This window comes from Schistocerca piceifrons, chromosome X, assembly GCF_021461385.2.
Source record: "Schistocerca piceifrons isolate TAMUIC-IGC-003096 chromosome X, iqSchPice1.1, whole genome shotgun sequence".
Taxonomy (NCBI): Eukaryota; Metazoa; Arthropoda; class Insecta; order Orthoptera; family Acrididae; genus Schistocerca; species Schistocerca piceifrons.
The window spans coordinates 111,629,326-111,652,274 of NC_060149.1; the positions used below are offsets into that span (position 1 = coordinate 111,629,326).

Below are 22,949 nucleotides of genomic sequence, written 5' to 3' on the forward strand. Positions count from 1 at the left end.
ATGTTAAAATATCACAAGATTCTCATAACAGTACAGTGAAAAATAATGTTAGTATGTCACAAGATTAACATAAAAGCACAGTGAAAAATAATGTTAGTATATTGCATCAGAATATCAGGGGGATTAAAAAACAAAGTAGATGAGCTTCTTGTTTGTTTAGAAGATTTAGAAACTAAGGGTGGCATAGGTCTACTATGCCTGTCTGAACATCATATAGTCACGGGTATGGAAATGGTAAATGTAGGTGGATATAAGCTTTCAGCACATGTAAGTAGAGACACTATGGAGAGAGGAGGAATTACATATGTTAAAATCTGTCATAGTGTGAGAAATTTGGAAACTCAAAAATTTTGCATAGAGCAACATATAGAAGCATGTGCATGTGTGCTTAAACTAAATAATGGCAATTTTAGCTGTGTATAGGTCCCCATTGGGAAATTTTGAACTAATTTTGAAAAACTCAGATTCTTTGTTGTGCTATCTGTCAGACTGAAGAAAGCAAATTATTGTTTGTGTGGATTTCTATGTAGATTTTCTGAAAGAGTCTGATGGAAAGCTTGACTTTGAAGTATTACTTGGTTCTTTCAATTTGACATCAGTTATTGATTTTCCTACTTGGGTGGTACTGGAAAGCAGCACACTGATAGATAAAGCTTTCATAGACCAAGATAAATTTAATCAAATTAAAACTTTTCCTGTTAAGAATGGTCTGTCTGATCATGATGCACAACTAGTTACAGTATGAGATATAGCTCCATACATTAATGCAAAACAGTCCTCCAAAATAGTGCATTCAATTAACGATTTAACAATTCAAAATTTTAGGGAAAGCTTGCAACAGTTAGACTGGGATAAAGTGTACAGGGAACATGATGCTAATTTAAAATTTAACCTATATCATGATACCTTTGTGAGTAAATTTGAAAACAGTTTCCCTAAGAAAACAGTGAAATATAATTGTAAGAAATCATGTAAAAAGCCATGGCTTACTAAAGGGATAATAATATCTTGGAAACAGAAAAGGAAAATGTATCTTTTAGCTAGAAGGAGTAATGACTCCAAAATAGTGAAACATTATAAAAACTGCTGCACTGTATTAAGAAAAGTTATTAAAAAGTCCAGAAGTATGTGCATTATGTCTGAGATTAGCACATCTGATAATAAAATTAAGACAATTTGGAAAATTAATAAAAGGGAAACAGGGCAACCGACAGCACAAGAAGACTGTATTTCTATCAAAAACAATGAAAAGTTTGTTAACAAGAAGTCAGAAGTAGAAAACATTTTAATAACCATTTAAAATGTTGTAGAGAAAATAGGATCCAGCTATTCATTAGAAAATGCAAGGCAGTATATGGAAGAGGCAGTTTCTATGCAATTTGATAAAATTGAAATTCAACCCACCTCTCCTACTGAAATTAGGAAAATAATAAATTCACTCAAAAGTAAACGCTCACATGGAATTGATGGCATTTCCAACAGAGTGCTAAAAGCTTGTTCTCAACAACTCAGCCACAAAAGTAGTAGCTCACTGAAACAGAGAATTTTTCCAGATAGACTGAAATACACTATTGTTAAACCATTGCATAAAAAAGAAGATAGGTCAGATGCTAACAGTTACTGCCCAATCTTACTTCTGACAGCTTTATTCAAAATTCTTGAAAAAGTAATGTATTCAAGAGTAGCATCACATATTTGTAAAAATGAAATACTAACAAAATGTCAATTTGGTTTTCAGAAAGACTTTTCAACAGAAAATGCTATACATGCTTTCACTGATCACATATTAAATGCATTGAATAACTGAACATCACCCATTGGGATATTTTGAGATCCCTCAAAAGCTTTTGATTGTGTGAATAATGAAATTCTTCTAGATAAGCTTAAGACTTGTAGTATGAGTGGGACAGTGCACATATGGTTTGATTCATACTTAACTGGAAAAATGCAGAAGGTTGAAATTAACAGTACAGATAGACTGCAAAAATCAGCAGAGTCCTCTAACTGGGGAAGTATCAAGAATGGTGTCACACAGGGTTCAGTCTTGGGTCCCTTATTGTTCTTATTATGTATTAACGACTTGCCACTCTATTTTCATTAAGATGCAAAACTAGTTCTTTTTACTGATGATACAAGTATAGTAATCACACCCAACAAGGAAGAATCACCTGAGCAAATTGAAATAATGTCTTTCAGAAAATTATTAAGTGGTTCTCTGCAAATGGACTCTCATTAAATTTTGAGAAAACACATTACATACAATTCTGTACAGTAAATGGCATAACACCACTGATAAATCTAGGCTACAAACAGAAGTCCGTTGCTAATGCAGAATACTCAAAATTTCTGGGCGTGCGCACTGATGAGAAATTGATTTGGAAGAAACACATTGATGATCTGCTGAAATGGTTAGGTTCAGCTATTTATGCTATTAGGGTTATTGCAAATTTTGGTGATATACATATCAGTAAATTAGCCTACTGTACCTATTTTCATTCACTGCTTTCATATGGCATCATTTTGGGGTGATTGATCATTAAGAGAGAAATTACTCATTGCACAAAAGCGTGTAATCAGAATAATAGCTGGAGCCTACCCAAGATCACCTTCCAGACATTTATTTAAGGAACTCGGGATATTTACAGTACCTTTGCAATACGTATATTCACTTATGAAATTTGTCATTAATAACCCATCCCAATTCAAAAATAACAGCAAAGTGCATAGCTGCAACACTATAAGAAAGGATGATCTTCACTATTCTGGATTAAATCTCACTTTGGCACAGAAAGGAGCGAATTATGCTGCCACAAAAATCTTTGGTCATTTACCAAATAGTATTAAAAGTCTGACAGATAGCCAACAAACATTTAAAAGCAAATTAAAATAATTTCTGAATTACATCTCCTTCTACTCAATAGATGAATTCGTAAATATAACGTAGTAACTGTAAAAAATAAAAAATAAAAATAAAAAAAGAAAAAAGAAAAAAATTAGTTAATTATTTTGTGTAAAGAAAACTTATGTTAAAGTGACATATTCCACATCATTACAAAATGTCACATTCATGACCTATGGAACAAAGATTAATTTGTGTGTGTGTGTGTGTGTAAGATTAATTTGTGTGTGTGTGTGTGTGTGTGTGTGTGTGTGTGTGTGTGTGTGTGTGTGTGTGTCAGTGAAAGTTCATGGAGAAATCTGAAAAGGAAGCACCAGTGGAAAGTGTTATTTAGAAATTTCGTGAAACAAGTTCAGTGTTCAACAAGAAAGGTGTTAGACAAAGGTCTGTTTTCATGATCCAGGTCATTAAGGATATTAAAGCAGCAGTTACAACATTTCCCTGTATATCTTTGTGTAAAGTAAGCCAGGGAAAGAATATTTCAATTGGTTCAGCCCACATTGCAGTGAGAAGAATACTGAAATGTTATGCATTCCACATGGAGGTTTTCCATGAGCTCAATAATGCTGATTATGTCAGAATTGTTCACTGCTGTCAATGGTTCAGGACCTTTATTAGAGGGAACATCGTCATTTTAGAACAAGAGTTTTTAACAAACAAAGCTTGGTTTCGTCTTGTTGGGTATGTTAATAGCCAGAACTACCAGACCTGGGGTACTGCCACCCCCTACACTTTCACTGAGTCTCCCCTACACCCACAAAAATTGGTGTCTGAAGTGTTATTTCAATGTGATGAACAACAGGAATTTTTTAAAACATCTGTGGATGCTGCCATCCATAAAGACATTATCCAACAATTCATATCCTTAGCGCAAGAGGATAAGTGTGACTGCTGCTGCAGCTTGTCAGCACTACATGCCATGGAGCTTGCTCTACTAAGGAGATACTACAGAATTTTTTTGGTGAAAGAATCATTTCAACACGATTGTGCCCACCATGATCTTAGTAGTCCAGACTTCTTTCTGATGGGCTACTTAAAAGATATTGTTTACAGGAGCAATCCACATACCCTGCAGGAATTAAAGACAAATATCACAAAAGCCATCAACAAAATTGACATTGTAAGGCTAACAAGAGTAGCCAGGAGCATAGTCAACTGTGTCCACAAGTGCATAGAAATGGATGGACAACATTTCAAACACAGGCTGCAATTTATACTAACTTAATATGTAAGTCTGCCAATAAAAATATTTCTTATAGAATAAAATAAGTCACGTAACCTCTTTTAAGCTGAACACACTGTAAAATATACAGGGTGGTCCATTGATAGTTACCGGGCCAAATATCTCATAAAATAAGTATCAAACGAAAAAACTACAAGAACGAAACTCATCTAGCTTGAAGGGGGAAACCAGATGGCGCTATGGTTGGCCCACTAGATGGCACTGTCATAGGTCAAACGGATATCAACTGCGTTTTTTTTTAAATAGGAACTCCCATTTTTTATTACATATTCGTGTAGTACATAAAGAAATATGAATGTTTTAGTTGGACCACTTTTTTCGATTTGTGATAGATGGTGCTGTAATAGTCACAAATGTATGAGTATGTGGTATCATGTAACATTCCACTAGTGCGGACAGTATTTGCTTTGTGATAGATTACCCGTGTTAAAATAGACTGTTTACCAATTGCGGAAAAGGTTGATATTGTGTTGATGTATGGCTATTGTGATCAAAATGCCCAATGGGCATGTGCTATGTATGTATGCTGCTCGGTATCCTAGATGACATCATCCAAGTGTCCAGACCGTTCGCCGGATAGTTACATTATTGTAGGAAACAGGAAGTGTTCAGCCACATGTGAAATGTCAACCGTGGCCTGCAACAAATGATGATGCCCAAGTACGTGTTTTAGCTGCTGTCACAGCTAATCTGCACATCAGTAGCAGACAAAGGGCTCGAGAATCGGGAATCTCAAAAACATTGGTGTTGAGAATGCTACATCAACATCGATTGCACCCGTGCCATATTTCTATGCACCAGGAATTGCGTGGCGACAACTTCAAATGTCGTGTACAGTTCTGCTACTGGGCACAAGAGAAATTACGGGATGTTCGATTTAGCAACGAAGCATCATTCACCAACAGCAGTAATGTAAACCGACACAATATGCACTATTAGGTAACGGAAAATCCATGATGGCTGTGGCAAGTGTAACATCAGCGACGTTGGCGGGTTAATGTATGGTGCGGCATTATGGGAGGAAGGATAATTGGCCCCCATTTTATCGATGGCAATCTAAATGGTGCAATGCATGCTGATTTCATATGTAATGTTCTACCGATGTTACTACAAGATGTTTCACTGCATGATAGAATGATGATGTACTTCCAACATGATGGATGTCCGGCAAAAAGCTCACGTGCGGTTGAAGTGGTATTGAATAGCATATTTCATGACAGGTGGATTGGTCGTCGAAGCACCATACGTTCACCGGATCTGACGTCCTTGGATTTCTTTCAGTGGGGAAAGTTAAAGGATATTTGCTATCGTGAACCACTGACAACCCCTGACAACATGCATCAATGCATTGTCAATGCATGTGCGAACATTAGGGAAGGCGAACTACTCGCTGTTAAGAGGAATGTCATTAGATGTATTGCTAAATGCACTGAGGTTGATGGACATCATTTTGAGCATTTATTGCATTAATGTGGTATTTACAGGTAATCACGCTGTAACAGGATGCATTCTCAGAAATGATAAGTTCACAAAGTTACATGTATCACATGGCACAACCAAAATAAAATGTTCAAACGTATCTACATTCTGTATTTTAATTTAAAAAACCTTCCTGTTACCAACTGTTCATCTAAAATTGTGAGCCATATGTTTGTGGCTATTACAGCGCCATCTATCACAAAGCAAAAAAAGTGGTCCAACTAAAACATTCATATTTCTTTACATACTACATGAATATGTAATAAAAAATAGGGGTTTCTATTTAAAAAAAAAAAAAACGCAGTTTATATTCGTTTGACCTATGGCAGCACCATCTAGCGGGCCAACCATAGCGCCATCTGGTTTCCCCCTTCAAGCTAGACAATTTTCGTTCTTTGTAGTTTTTCATTTGACACTTATTTCATGAGATATTTGGCCCAGTCATGATCAATGGACCACCCTGTATACTAGAAGTTAATGCTTTTGAAAGAACTGTTTGAGAATATGTACAGCCCAATTGCTTCTTTTCAGTAATTGAATACTTGAACTGCAATAACTGTATAGATCTGCAACTTTTGTAATGTATAACATGTAGAACTATATATAATCTTGAAAACTGTTATCTGTAATGACTAGACGTAAGTCCAATATCATCTTGCACGTCATACTACATATGATCAAAGGACTAAATAAATAAACACAGAAGACATTTGACTGTTCCACATTGCACATATATATTTGAGAAATACTGAGATAATATACATCATTTATAGTGTGAAAGCATTGCATTCAGACTGTTGTATTGAGGATCTTCAATCCTTTTCTGCTGTGTTGAAGCCATAATCTGAGGATAAACATACAACCATATGCATTTAGATTTTATGTTATACAGAATAACCTCACCTTAATAGTCAAGATATGCCATTGTAGAGGTTTCAAATGTGATGCTGACATTGATGACAACAGCAGCTCAGTATTCAGAAACAGCAGCTTTATACCAGGTAGACCATCACTTTGCTGTAGTGTAGCTATTCACCAACTGCATTTTGTGATTTGGTAGTTAAAGTATGTTCTGTAGGCTGTTATCTGTTATTCATAGTAATAGTTTTAAGTCCTGCAGCATGCTTGTTGTCGAGCCTTGTTTTTTTGTGCATGTGACTTTGGAATAGTATGGAGAAAACAAATAGGTAAAATATTGTAAATATCAATGTGTACTATGTGAAAATACTCCAGTTTGCCATTGTTTATTATACTAAGGCAATGTTATAGTGACACCACACTAATGAAGTGAGGATAATATGGACACGATACACATTTCTTGCTAAATGATGCATAGCAGCATTTCCTAAACATTCAAGTATCTTATTTTATGTATGTGTTTTGGAATACTGGGCCGTGGTCATGATTTGTAATGCTTACAGAAAATTACATGACATCATTAGATTCTGATATAAGTTATTGCTATGTGAGAGGCATCAGCGACCATGTAGGCAAGGTTCTGTATCACGCAGGAATGAGACCTACATATCAGAGTGGTCGCAAGATTTGTTGACACCCACTAAGGATCCCGTGAATGCTCTCCTCATTGCACATGTGTATGAACTTTGGTGTGAATGCCACAAAATCTATGTTGGTGAAACCAGGAGACCCATTAACACTCCCATTTTCTAGCATGAAAGTTACATATGACTGGGACAGATTAACAAGTCAGCTGAAGTGGAACATCATTAGCAATGCGGCCATCCTACCAAGTTTCAAGAACCTTGCGTGCTTCCTCACCAGCTGTGTTTGCAGCAATGGAAAATAAGAGAGGCTACTGAAATAATTAAACATACTAACAACATGAACAGAGAGTACGGTTACAAGTTACCTGGAGTCTGGCTGCCAGCGATTCCAGCCCAGTGGATCATGTGTGTTCACTGGCCAGCGGCACCATTTGGCTGGGGTTTGGCAGTGTAGACAGCAACCGTGAGAGAACTGCCATGCAGCCATAAAACCTCACTGCAGGAAAACACCATTCCCTGGAAACAAGCTGCCGATTTGCTATTGCATTCCAACCACCAACAAGGGTTGCTGACCAATCATTACCAGAGTGGCACAGGTAACAGAAAACTGATACAGTCATCTCTACTAGAGTTGCCTTCCGGCATAGGCAATAGTGTACCATACAGCCACTGCCATAACAATCTCTTTAAATTGTCCAATGACATCACAGATATGAGACATTGGTAGCCACTAGATAACTGAAAATAACAGTATGTAAAGAAAGACATTCACCAGTATACAGCAGTGAACCACCCGGAAGAGGACTGCCGCAAGTCATTTGAAATATCGGCAAGTTAGCTGTTTTAGTAGTTACAATGTTGAGGCCCAATACCCAAAATTATTTTATCCAAAACACAGTAATTCTGTTGATAGGACAACATGCTTGGTTTTACACACACTAGTAATGTAGGGGTGATGCAGATGTGACATGTAGCAGGAGTTTATTTGTTTAAATATTGTGTTGTGGTAGGTTAATTGTACTTAAGGATCTTTTTAAGTCTGCCAGAGAGCACTGGCTGACATACTCTTCACTTACTGGTTTACACACACCAGTAAACATATCTCATATTAATGTTTGGACACTTGGATCATATACAGTTTATGTGATTTGCATCTTGCTAAAATGGAAGCATATTGTTGAATAACAACACTGCTGCACAGTGTGAAAAAGAAAACTGCAGTAGTCACCAAGAGACCAGCTGAGACTTTCATAATCTTATCTGGGGAGCACGCACACTGCTGACGCATGTGTGTGCGGTACTTCAGTAGCGAGCCGAGGACGCATTATGCTGTGGCGTCGATCCATGGATCGATAGGCCAGAACATCATTTGTGTACTATGTCTTCGAGTTGAGCTTTGTTTTGTATACTTCCGGGACCTCAGTTCCAACCTAGTCTTCAACCTGTATGTTTGTCGTGTAATAAAAGTATTGATGATTAGAAGAGAGAACTGTGTCATTACCTTACCACTTTGATATCTCCTTCAGTGGTGACCCCGAAGTTCGAATAATCCGACAAACCGAGTACAAAGTGACTACCACACCGGCTTCCACGTTCCGCATCGACCTTTGTCCACTACACAATGGCCTTCTACAACACGCCACTGCCGCCTGGTTTTCACCAGCAACAGCAACTAAATTCAAGCGCACCAGCTGTAGTCAGTGCCCAACATGAATTTCCGCAGTCCTATAGCCTCGAGAACCCAGGGACCTCGTCAGGTGCAGTGGTTTTGAACATGACGCCAGCGGTCTCCAACTCCAGCTTTGTTAGCCCTGAAGTGCTTCAGTTTTCACCGCACAGCAGTACAAGAAACCACTACACACTGATACCGAACTTTAATGCAAGTACTGTAAACAGTGGGGAGCATAGTTTTCATATTGTGCCACAACAGGACACCTTTTTGAATGTGCAAGCTCCACATGTGTATCACTCCACGCCAGTTGAACACTATGTGAATGACATTCGCCAGCCTGTTACTCCGAGTGTTCATCAGTGCAGTAATCTGAGCACGTCACGTTCCACCAAGCTCATCAGTGATTCTGTGAGGGACAATTTCGCTGCAGATGTGGAGGACCAGTTGCATAATAACCTGTCAAGCAACTGCCGTTTACCACTTTGACCTTCCGTCGCAACAACCGGTCCTGCTTCACTACACGCTGGGCTTCCTGCTAACAGATTTCGCTTCCCCTCCAGCTACCATGAAAACAGCCGGCACGTCTGCTTCCTCTCTACCACCCTCATGACGCAGAGTTAACTTTGACTTGCCTACTCCAGCGTCTGTGAGCAGCAGCCCGCATTCTTCGAGCACCAGTTCGTTGAATCTACCAAAACTTCTGGCATTCGAACCTGCTCACCCGGAATTCTGGTTCAACCTGGTCGAGCAAACTTTCAGTGTCTGTGCACTTGATGACAATGCCCGTTTCACATGCCTCACGAACCACCTCCACGACCGTGTCGACTTAATTTATGACCTGGTTAAGTCACCTCCTCCGAACGAGAAGTATGCTACAGCTAAACAAGCAATACTGGAACGTGTCTCCAAGACAAGAAGAGAAAACGTTCGACAGCTTGTCTATGAAGAACGCCTTGGCGACAGATCTCTGTCCCAGCTGTGGCGATGCCTTCGACTTCTCACTGATGAATGTGACATGCCAGACGCCATGCTCACTGAGATTTGGACAGAAAAGCTGCATCTGTCTGTTCAAATGGCCATCTCTGCCTATAAAGATAGACCAAATAGCGAATGCTTGCACGCCACCGGCTGAGCTTACTCCGCTCTACTACGTGAACGCCTTGCCCAGCAGTCCGGCAGCTACGCCAGTTTTCAACCACAACCAGGGCCCCAACGTGGACGTCCCACTAAAACTAAGTCTGTCAACAACAGCATATCTGACTCTGTGGAAGATTCTGGGCTGCCTCCATCTGACCACTCGCAGGAGCAGACACCCGCCCATAAATACTGTTTCTTCCATGCAAAATTAGGGGAACAAGCACGAAATTGTAAACCGCCGTGCTCCTACCCAAACTTCATCTGCAGGTAGGCAGCGGTGCCACCTCCTGCGACGTAAACAACAGGCGCCATATCACGCTCCATTCTGTGTCCAACGCTAATGCTTCGAATGGACGAGTCTACATCCGCAACTTCAACTCTGGCATAAACTTTCTCATCGACAAGGGTGCAGATGTTTCCCTACTTCCATCTCGAATTGCTGTCGAAAAGATCATACTACACAAAACTGTCCTACATGCTGTAAACTCATCTAGTTTGTTGTGCTTAGGTTCTACTTCATATGCAGTGTCCCTCTCGCCTGAGTGCAACCTGAAGTGGTCCTTCCTGTTGGCTGACATCAACGATCCTATTTTGGGCATCGACTTTCTACGACACCACAAACAGTGGCCTGACCTCATCAAGAATACAGTGTTCTACCACCATACTCAGGAACACATCGCGTGTGCTTCATCGAGTGTCAATAGTACTGCTAAACAGGTCCACCTTGCTAGGAAGTGTAATAACCCCTCCTCCGAGCTCTTGTCATGGACCAATAACTGGCTCACGGAGCGTGTCGATACTACACACCTGCGCTTGGAACAACTTGAGCTACACCGTCGCCCCAACAACTTAAGTAACGAGTTATCTTCGGCACAGCAGCAACTTGCAGCAGACGACGCCTCGGCAATACACAAGGTTAGTCGGTGCCACTACAGAGTTCTTGCGCCCGAGTGCATTTGTGACTTTGTGCCACATAAACTGTACAGTGTCCACACTCCCGCCAGCTCTAACTGTGTTAATTCGAGTGCACATTCATCCCCCTCCTCGCTTGGGCAGCTAACTTCCCAGGTGCAGGTTAATGTTTTTGATTTACCGCCATCAGCTGTTTATTCGCGCACTGCCCTCACCGAGCTACGGTTTCCCCACCCAACCGGCTCAGCATACCTCTCCGTTAGCAGGCGCCACTTACAAGCTGTCTACCCACATTCATCCTAATGACATTTGTGGTTTATCTGTCGTCGTTAGTGGTGATACCACATTAGTGCTGCTTGTGTGTGACAATTCGTGTAACTCGTTAGGTGGTATGTCACAACGTGTAGTGCAATGTTTCAAAATCTCTCGAAGTGCTACGTGTGGCAACCTACATGCTTACATTAGGCCAAGTGGAAAGGTGATCATTAGGTTCCCTGCCGATGACACCATTCCACACCAGCATCCTTACAATCATTCACTTCTGAAATATTTAGCTAGATATTACTTTCTATACTCCTTAAATTTGGCTTGAATCATATTCAGGCCTACAGGAGCCACATAATACATAGGAACTTAATCCTTAAATTCCCTTCTAGTGATTTTATAGTTAAAAGCTCAACACATCCCACTTTTGGCACTGGATGAATACAGGTATTTATACACTGTTCTGGTTGCCCCATATTTACACTATGCCTGGATACATATTCTACAAAATCATAGAATGCAGCTCCAACATATCAACACCAATGGCTTAGTCTCTTCAAAGTAATCATTAATACACAGCATAGATCATTCAAATTCACAACATCAGAATGTTTTATGTAAATGTATGTGTCCCTGATGTTAATTCAGGTACAGCTTCTCTATATGTATCAACTACTGAAACTTTACTCCCAAACATATGGATGTTGATATGTATATGGGATGGATCATACTCCACCACCATATTATTCACTGTATGCTCTATCATACTGCACAGATGATGACGATGATGATGAGTCCCATACTTCTTTACAGAGCGTAGGGGAGAGACGCGGGAGACCCGCGCCACCTTACTAGGCAAGGTCCTAGTGGAGATGGTTTGCCATTGCCTTCCTCCGACCGTAATGGAGATGAATGATGATGATGAAGACGACACAACACCCAGTCATCTTGAGGCAGGAAAAATCCCTGACCCCGACGGGAATCAAACCTGGGACCCCGTGCTCGGGAAGCGAGAATGCTACTGTGAGACCATGAGCTGTGGACACATAGATACATAGACACATAGATAGTCCCATTCATATCACTAATACTGCACTGAAATCAAAATGTGTTGAATGTTTTCTACTTAAATTACTAGATCAGAGTCACTGTCAGGTGTTAGGCCAACATTCACACATTTTAGAGCCAGTGGCAGTCAAATTATATGTACTGGCAAATAACAGTGTTCTGCTGGCACTTAACTGAGATTCAGCGAGTTGAGGAAGTTCCAGTAGTGTCAAGTGTGGTGGTGGTGGTGGTAGCAGGTCTGATAAATCTGGAAGACTGACTATGGACTCCTGTTTATATAGTGGTGTAGGCAACACTTGCAGTTCTGCTAGTTCTAGATCAGTTACTTATTGCATTGCTGGGAAAAATAACAAAACATAAGTATAGAGAAGTATATTAACAACAGCATTATTATTAATAACTGACAGACATATACTTACTTTCAAACAAAACAGTCTACCTATGTTTTTATTCTGGCCACGGGCAGGGGCTGGACCCTGCTAATAGCACTTTATCCTTTAACTATGATGTACAGACCTGGAATGAGAGGCAATTGGGTTTTAAGAAGGGGAGAGAGGGAAACTCTGTTCCTATTGGCTGAGAGCATCTTTCATTTACATGGACTGATGTTGAACACAAATCAATTTACGTTGGTTCTATTACAGCTGGATTTGAGTGTTATCGAGCTTTTGGGTGAGGTTTTCCACCAACAGCCATATGTTGTTTTTAAAGAGGCAGTGCTCCACCATTTTATGTTACCACCAGAGTAGCAACTACACAGAATTATTGAAAGTGATCCTTTTACCAGTGGTTCTTCCTCATAAGTACATTGTTTACTGCAAATGCTGGTGACCTGTAAGCTCCTATCTAACTAGAGGATGAAGATTTTTTGTTTACAAACATTGCCCAAAATGTTAGTTCTATTCTATCCATCTTCACGGAGCGTCCTAGTGATGATTTGGTGCACAAGACACATGCTATCGCCATTGCATGTACGGGCAATAATTCTTGTGCAGCAGTTGAAGAGGTTATGCTGTGAGGCACAAAACTTCACATTCTGACACTTGCAGTGGCAAGGAGGCTGGACTCATGCATTGCTTTGCCACAAACGGAAGTGCTGGGGAAAGAGCCATGTATGAACAAGTTAGCTAGGATGAATGCCAGGCTACAGAGACAGGAAGATAACAACCATTTTCAAGCCTTTAATAGTAAATGACAGAATTTAAAATATTGTTGGCCTATTGATGCTTAGATGAGGCAGAAAGACAATGCACAAGCCCATGTCTCTACCCAAACTCAACTGATGAATGCCAATAGGCACACGCAGTCATGCAGGCCACTCAAAACGTTTGAAGTGCAGCAGAAATGCAATACTGTCAGCAGTTGCAGGCTCATCTCGACTATTTGTAAAGGACAGGAAATCCAGTGACCTATTCTTAATTGATGCTGGGTCTGAGACAAGTGTGCATCCAAAGAGGCACATGTGCACCACTCCTCTATGACAGTTCCACTTCCCAGAGCTGCTAATAATTCGGCAGTTGAGACATTTGTAGCTAAAGAGATAGTCAGTAACAACACATGGACACTTATTCTTTTGCATATCAACAAATCTCTGTATGCACATATGGAAAACACAACAAAGGCAAAATTAGCTCAGGACACCCTAGAAAAATTGTTTGCTGATAAGAATAAAACCAGATGAATGGATCACTGGGATGCTAGGTGGGACACCTTATTATCTGCTTGTAAAGGAAATGGTCAGAATTAGGTTGCCCATATTCTGGATTTAGTCAAAAAAACTATGCAGCATGGGCAAGCCAGTTGATAATGGACTAATTATACACATTCTGTCAAGAGGTTTACCAAAAGTTTATCTGCCTGATTGGATGGGCATAGAATCCAGTACAGCAGATGAAAATTTCACACTGGAAAACACGAAATAAAAGCTGCTAAATGGAAAGAATGTGAAAGAATAGTTCAACTTGGACAAAGATGGTGGTGAGTGTGCTTCAGTCACAAAGGACTGTAAGAAATCAGAGCAGCAGTTTTCCAAAGACAAGAAATTAAAAAAATAAAATGTTTCAATCGCCTAAATTATGGTCAATTCAGATCATCAAAGAAGGTTCAAAAACGGATCAAATGGCTCAGAGCACTATGGGACTTAACTTCTGAGGTCATCAGTCCCCTAGATCGTAGAACTACTTAAACCTAACTAACCTAAGGACATCACACACATCCATGCCCGAGGCAGGACTCAAACCTGCAACTGTAGCGGTCATGCTGTTTTAGACTGTAGTGCCTAGAACTACTCGGCCACCCCAGCTGGCGCATACTCAAAGAAGGATTCCAAGGAAGTTAACAAGTCATTGTTTTGTGCACTGTGTGTCAGATTTCAACGAGAAAGAGTGGATCGCTGACTTGACTTCAATAAAGGTGTGGTTTCGAGATTTTGTGCCAGAAAACTGCAAACAAAAAATTGTAGTGTGCTGATAATGTTTAACTAGTAAGTGAAGGGAAAGGAAATTCTATTGTCAGTTATGTTATTCTTGTCCCTGGCTTTTCCCAGAAATTTTTGTCAGTGTCTCCTTTGGTTAAGAGAGGCGTAAATATTGTTTTTGACAATAATACATGTAAGATGCTCATAAGGGGTGAGCTACTTTGTAGTTGATTGGAGTCCATGAACAAAGAAGGTGGCTTACAAAACACTCGTTCGACCTATACTTGAGTATTGCTCATCAGAGTGGGATCCGTGCCAGATCGGGTTGACGGAGGAGATAGAGAAGATCCAAAGAAGAGTGGCGCGTTTCGTCACAGGGTTATTTGGTAACCGTGATAGGGTTACGCAGATGTTTAACAAACACAAGTGGCAGACTCTGCAAGAGAGGCTCTCTGCATCGCGGTGTAGCTAGCTCGCCAGGTTTCGAGAGGGTGCGTTTCTGGATGAGGTATCGAATATATTGCTTCCCCCTACTCATACCTCCCGAGGAGATCACGAATGTAAAATTAGAGAGATTAGAGCGTGCACGGAGGCTTTCAGACAGTCGTTCTTCCCACGAACCATATGCGACTGGAACAGGAAAGGGAGGTAATGACAGTGGCACGTAAAGTGCCCTCCGCCACACACCGTTGGGTGGCTTGCGGAGTATAAATGTAGATGTAGAAGTAGTCAAATGGCATCTATTAACTAAAAATGTTCAGCCTGTGTCAGTTGAGCATGCTCTGGCTGTTAGTAAATTTAGTAACTTCTTAGGATAGAGTACACTTGGTCATGTCAGAGTTGACACAGGACTTAAGTCATGTTTACGGAGTGGAGGCATCAAGTTGAAATGTTGTCCTTCTGACTTTCTGATAAGTGTAACTCATGTGTGCTTGACAATAATATTTTTTTTTACCATTTAAAAGTATTTGGTTGTCGAGCCCTTATATCAAAATATAAGAGATTAGGAGACCAAGACTAACAGACTTACTTTTTTCGGTTATGGTGAAATGACCAAAAGTTACAGACTAACTGATCCACAGAGCCCTTAGAAAATAGTCAAAGGCAGAAATATTGTTTTTCCAGACGATACCAGGTCATCAGCTCAAAGTAAAGATTACTGTGTGTTTTGGACAAGTGAATGGCTTGCTGGATGGGGTGAGTCAGAGGAAGTATTGGAAGTCATCAATGGTGGGAGTGATACTGCAGACACTGATCAAGACCTGGACTGTACCCAAGGTGCTAAGTCACTGGCAGCCACAGAGAAGACTGAGATGGTGCTGATGGACCCCAATGCTCAGAAGATGATGGACAAATCAGAAGGTCAGTTCACATAAGCAAACTCAAGGAGTACCCACATTATTTCACCTATTTGTAAGTGATTCTTCTAGTTCAGGAGAAGATACTTTCAACCTGGGAAATGCCATGTTAAGGAGTGGCAGTAAAGAATGGATAAAGACCATGGAAGAGGAAATAAAGTGAGTCCAGAACAATGGTGGATCCACCAAAGAGTGGAGGTATAGAAAACAAATGTGTAAGTAAGTTGAAAAGGGGTGCAGATTGCGCAACACGCTATCATGCTAGACTTGCTGCTAAAGGGATTTACTCAAATGTTTGGTATAGATTATGATGAAACATTTTCATCATTTGTAAGCTAAAGTACTCTTACATCTCCCCGCAGTTTAGCTGTAAAGCCTGATCTTAAAATTAATCTTTTTTATCCTAAAACTCTTCTCACAAAACAACCAAATGGTTTTGTATGAAAAGGTAATAAAATATCTGAGATCACCTATGGTTTAAAATGGTCAGCTAGACAGTGGAATGAAAAGGCAAAAAGTGTACTTTTAGACCTAGCTAATGTGAATACTCATAAAAGTTGTTCATTCATTTAATGGTCAGGTAAAAATCTTAAAATTGTTGCTTTGCATCATGATGGTTTTTATGTCTTTTGTGATAACACTTTGATGAAAAACAAACTGTTATCAAGACTTAACTGAGCATTTTGAAGTTAATGTTGTAGATGGAGCAAAGTCCCCTCTAGGAATGAGTATAACTATAAACTAGGAAGTAAGTATTCTAGTTTAAACCTTGACAAAGAGTGTTATATCGCAAATGCTTCCATATCTTTGATTGCATTCCCATGGGAACATCAAGAAAGGCTGTATTAAAGCTTTGGGGTGTGCAGGGTGATGAGGTTTAAGTGCCATTTCAGGGATATTTGTTGTATATCAACACATCTTGTGCAGCAAATATTTTAAGACAATATATCTGTCAGTTCAATAATGTGCATTTGGGCGCAGCAAATGAGTAGGCCTACTTCATTATCTGAAGGGATCAAAATTATGTTCAGATGTTTCATCAAACATGAGAAAATTTCAGTTTTTTCCAAAATATTTAGCAGGATATGCTTTTCACTAGTAGAAATAGTATGTACTACAAAACACTATATGCTATAGGTACCATAAATGTATTTTGAAAGACCTTTTGTTTACTGTAATGCAGACACCACTATTGGTGGGTAAGTGCCTAATACTACATCAACAACAAATGAATAACTGAAAACACGGTATGGGAAGCCTCATAGGTCACTTACCACAAGTGGGAAGGAGAAACCTCCCAACCCAAAGGACTGAACATGATTTCCAATACAGAAAGGGTATTCAAACTGCAAAAGATATACAAACTGACATGGAATCTATGCAACAAATGACCAGTATTTCATAAATATAAAATTATGATACTGCAACATGAATGTTTCACCAGATCTCTTACATGTGGCAAAAACCACAGTAATTAGAGGAATGATAAAAATTCATGGCACTGAGAACAAGAACAGAAACATCCATGGCACTATTCCCAGAGACAGAATTTGAGTAAGTCAACCTACAAAGGAACTCTACAAAAATAAGACAACATCTGAGATAAGTTAAGGGAAAGATGCGTACAGTTCTACAGAGACTTATGTATGATGGATGAAAACAGACTTACTAAGAAAAATACTTCCAATATTTACAAACTGCAGAACACACTTCTTCAGGACATTCTTGTATACTTTCCTTACTTTCATTGTATTATATTGTACAGTATTATATTTTGGGGAGATTCTGTGCACTCACCAAGAATATTCCTAGCCCAGAAAAAGACTTATCTGAGGTACCAATTGTAAACTGGGTGTAACGAAAAATGGTATAACTATGTTAATGTACACAAACTGGCAACATCCATACACTTTAATATGTTTACAGATGACTAAAGAAATAAATAGATAAATAAATAAAAAGCTATTGTTCTGGTGTCTCAGAATTCTAACTCTGGCGTCCATGTACATGTATTCCATCATGAGACTTGTTGCTGCTAATAGTGACTCATTCAGAAAACATTGCAACATTCATTCAGTGAATGCTAGACAGAAAAATTATATGCACTTGAATAACACATCCTCAAGCAATGGACAGAAAGATGTGCACCATTTAGCAGGTTTCATTTTCAATAGGCTTCTCTCTATAATACTAAACACCAGGAATTTTACGAGGTGCATTCAAGTTCTAAGGCCTCCGATTTTTTTTGTAATTAACTACTCACCCGAAATCGATGAAACTGGCATTACTTCTCGACGTAATCGCCCTGCAGACGTACATATTTTTCACAACACTGACGCCATGATTCCATGGCAGCGGCGAAGGCTTCTTTAGGAGTCTGTTTCGACCACTGGAAAATCGCTGAGGCAGTAGCAGCACGGCTGGTGAATGTGCGGCCACGGAGAGTGTCTTTCATTGTTGGAAAAAGTCAAAAGTCACTAGGAGCCAGGTCAGGTGAGTAGGGAGCATGAGGAATCACTTCAAAGTTGTTATCACAAAGAAACTGTTGCGTAACGTTAGCTCGATGTGCGGGTGCGTTGTCTTGGTGAAACAGCACACGCGCAGTCCTTCCCGGACGTTTTTGTTGCAGTGCAGGAAGGAATTTGTTCTTCAAAACATGTTACCGTAGTGCCCTTTGGAATGCAATGGGTAAGGATTACACCCTCGCTGTCCCAGAACTAGGACACCATCATTTTTTCAGCACTGGCGGTTACCCAAAATTTTTTTGGTGGCGGTGAATCTGTGTGCTTCCATTGAGCTGACTGGCGCTTTGTTTCTGGATTGAAAAATGGCATCCACGTCTCATCCATTGTCACAACCGAGAAAAGAAAGTCCCATTCATGCTGTTGTTGCACGTCAACATTGCTTGGCAACATGCCACACGGGCAGCCATGTGGTCGTCCGTCAGCATTCGTGGCACCCACCTGGATGACACTTTTCCCATTTTCAGGTTGTCATGCAGGATTGTGTGCACAGAACCCCTAGAAATGGCAACTCTGGAGGCAATCTTTTCAACAGTCATTCGGCGATCCCCCAAAAAAATTCTCTTGACTTTCTCGATCATGTCGTCAAACCGGCTTGTGCGAGCCCGAGGTTGTTTCGGTTTGTTGTCACACGATTTTCTGCCCTCATTAAGCTGTTGCACCCACGAACGCACTTTTGACACATCCATAACTCCATCACCACAAGTCTCCTTCAACTGTTGATGAATTTCAATTGGTTTCACACCACGCAAATTCAGAAAACGAATGACTGCACGCTGTTCAAGTAAGGAAAACGTCGCCATTTTAAGTATTTAAAACAGTTCTCATTCTCGCCGCTGGCAGTAAAATTCCATCTGCCGTACAGTGCTGCCATCTCTGGGACGTATTGACAATGAACGCGGCCTCATTTTAAAACAATGCGTATGTTTCTATCTCTTTCCAGTCCGGAGAAAAAAAATCAGAGGCCTTAGAACTTGAATGCACCTCGTAACATGAGGTGGGATTTGCAAATACCTGACACTACAAAGAGTCACCTGCTGGATTTATCTTCTTCAGGGTTACTCCTCATTCATAATAATGACAAATAGAAAATTTTGCAACAAGTTCTGACATTGATTTCAATTGTCAGCTCAGTCACCACAATTAAATAAATGGAAGAAAGTATTAGATTCTTACCTAAAATGCAACAAATTCTACTAATTTGAAGAATTCTTAGGAATTAATTAATTAATAATGTTTTATGCTCATCAGTATAATCTCCATTCAAATGTTATTTCCGCATTTTACTTACTGTGTTCATGGATATATATGATTCAATTACAAAACTTTACACAACAAAATACTTCAATTTAGGTAATTGTTTGGAAAACACTGGAAGATCAATAAATATTTTGCTTATGCAATGTCATGCAACGTGAAAATTATTTAGCATGTGTGACCAGTTTTAGAGAAGAAAATATGGTGGTGAGAAAGGTAACATGAGAACTACCCACAGTAAACTTATAATTTAGTAAAAGAAGAATATGATATTTGTTTCAAGCTCATCAGTATGGTCATAATTAAACTAATGTGTATGGAATTTGACTGATGACTGACCTGTTGAAGATTGTGTGGTATTCATCTCATAGCATTCATTTTATAGATAATCTGATTGTACTGTACAGGGCACATGTCAATTTTTGTCTTACGATATTGATAGTTACTTAATTCTCTACCATGGTTTTACAAGCACAGTTTTGTATGTAACACAATAATATTATTAAATAGTTTCTCTTATGATGTACCAGTACTTGGCATCTAAATTTGCCACACATTAATTTATAAATACAATATTAAACACTACACTATGATATTAAACAGGAAATTCCTCCACTGAGTAGTAGCATTTTCGACCAGAGGATCATGTATTTTTCTCTTCAGTGAACCTATCTCCATACTCAGATGTCCCCTTGTAGATTTTCAACCATGTATTGTTGTTCCTGTTGGTAGAGTTTTAAGAGGTGTTTTGAAAGCATGAAATTTTATTTTTGCCTAGTGTTGTACATTTGTTTGAAATGATTTTCTTCATTTAGTTTAGGATTACTGTGCAAAAAGATAATAATTTGAAGTACGTACAATGTAGAGATAGGGAAGATTTTAGGTACTTGAATAATGGGCAACAGGACACTCTTGGATGGGCACCACACATTTTCTAATGAGTTGTTTTTGAAATAGCAATATTCATGACATTGAATTCCCCTCAAAAATTAAACCATATCTAATCATGGATTCAAAGTAATGGTGACACACCACATTCCTGCTCTTTAAGAATGTTACCCCAGGTAGTATGTCCACTCCAAAACCAAGGCTGTTAAATTTAGTAGCCACACAATCTATTTGTATGTGTGCTCACCAGCTTAGATTTTGTCTAAGTTTAATCCAAGAATTTGATGTACTGAGCTTCTTTCATAACTTGATTTTTATGTATTGTATTGATTTTTGATTGTTTTGTTTTAAATTGTGAGAACAGTGTCTTTGAAATGTGAATGCTAAGACCATGTTGTTGGTACCATGATTTCAGGTTGTTTATTGTGTTCATGACACTATCCATGATTTATCTTGCATTTTCTTTTTCAATAAGTACTGAAGTATCATTGGTAACCATGACTAACTGAGCACTGATACTGAGACGTAAATCATTTTCGTAAAAGGTAAAAGAGATGGCCCTAAGACTGAGGCTTGAGGGACTCCTTGTAAAATTATGTTCCATTGAGATGCATGATATATAGCATTATATTTTATGATTATCCTTCGCTTCCTGTTTGTCAGGTAAGACTGGTGCCACTGCAGATCACTTTGTCTGATACCGTAGCAGTCTAGTTTATGAAGCAGCATGTGGTGATCCACCCAATCAAATACTTGTGTAAGGTCACTGAACATACCTGCCATTTCATTGTTTTGTGATAAAATTTATTATCTGTTATGCAGCTATTTTTCTCAAATACTTTGGATATGACTGGGAGGACAGGGATAGTATGGTAATTTCTCAGATCCTCTTTTCATTGAATTTCTGGTGCTGTTGAGTTACTAAGCTGGTTCCATGTCTGCTAGGTGGTTGCCCTCATCATGTACAAACTGATACATACATTGTTAACCAATGCACACACTGTTAAGTTCCAAAATTGTTCTCTCCCATTCTTTTCACAAGTGCAAGGAGGCTATGAAAGATTAATTTTTTTAACTCTGGTAGGAGAGCATAGGTGATGTGTTTCAACCTGATTTTAGGCAATAGTAAGGTGGGTACCTAAAAATCAGTAGAGGGTTTTAGTTGAGCATTGCCAGGTAAAGAAGGTGAGTGCCTTTTGTAGAGTCCATTGCTGATAGGCTCCAGCAACAGCAGATAAAGTCTAGCAGGTACAATCAACCACCAAACAGTGGTTGGAGTAAAACTGTAACATAACATGCATTGTACAACACAATATTCTTCTTGACCTATACTCACATTCCATCAAAGTAATCTCAATTAACTTTTTTGTGTGTAGTGCAGAACAATAGCATACTTACTTTTGTTATTAAAATGATTTTTTTGCTGTTCTATAAACTTGTTTGTAAAACTTAAGCATACAGCCATATTTAATTACTAATCATGTTAAACAGCCTGTAAACTGACTTTTACACTTCATATGACATATTATACTAATTATCCACACAAAACTACACAAACTAAACTGAACTAAGACAAACATAACACTACAAATGTTGTTCTCAGGAAATGGACAAGTTAATTTTTGTTTGTGAGCAGCTGTGAATTGCCCTAATTGCTGTCAACTGACTGAAACCTGCAGCAAATGAGTGTCTTGGGCAGGCTACTGAGAGGTGTATACAAGAGATACTAAAGGTACCTCAAGTAATATCTTCTCCCATGGGTACTGTCTGCTCTCCATGAAATACAGGATGTATCACCACTTGTCAGCTTGAGTGTGACTGGCAAGTCAGTGGTAGATTTGCAGGCCCTATTCATAAGAGACAGTGACCTGGTGGAACTCGGGGTACAACACGTAGTCACTTAACCAACAAGTCTTAGGTGCTGTGCCCCACAAAAACTGCTTCAGATATCATACTATAAGCCGCTGTCATATTATTCAGCTTGAACTGGTGACCATTAAATAGCTTTCAGTAAGGTAATCTCAGATCCCATGTTATCAACAATAGACACAGTGACTCCCTCAACAGATGCATCTAAGTCTTTGCACTGTTGCTAATATACTTTTTACATATGAACAACCTACACTTGCACTTCATTCCCCTATGTCTTTTTGTCCTGGAAAGATCTAAGTTCATATACTGAAATGGATACAGATTGTAGCCACTGCAGTATCGTAATGAAGGAGTAGGTTCATTTTCATGAACAGCTAGAAACCATGTTGGCCACTCTTGACCTGCTTCATATTGTGACATCGTAACCACAATCAAGTCCAAATCCAACAGCACAGTC

The 22,949-nt window shown here is 39.3% G+C and overlaps 1 protein-coding gene across 1 annotated transcript in view; it reads right to left on the reverse strand.

Annotated features, from left to right (window-relative positions):
- LOC124723133 overlaps positions 1-8,178 on the reverse strand; it is a 93,290-nt gene extending 85,112 nt beyond the window's left edge. The window contains exon 1 of the mRNA XM_047248321.1: positions 7,492-8,178. Within this exon, the coding sequence (XP_047104277.1) occupies positions 7,492-7,613 (122 nt within the window). The 5' untranslated portion in view covers positions 7,614-8,178. The remainder of the gene's footprint in view (positions 1-7,491) is intronic.
- Positions 8,179-22,949: the final 14,771 nt, after the last annotated feature.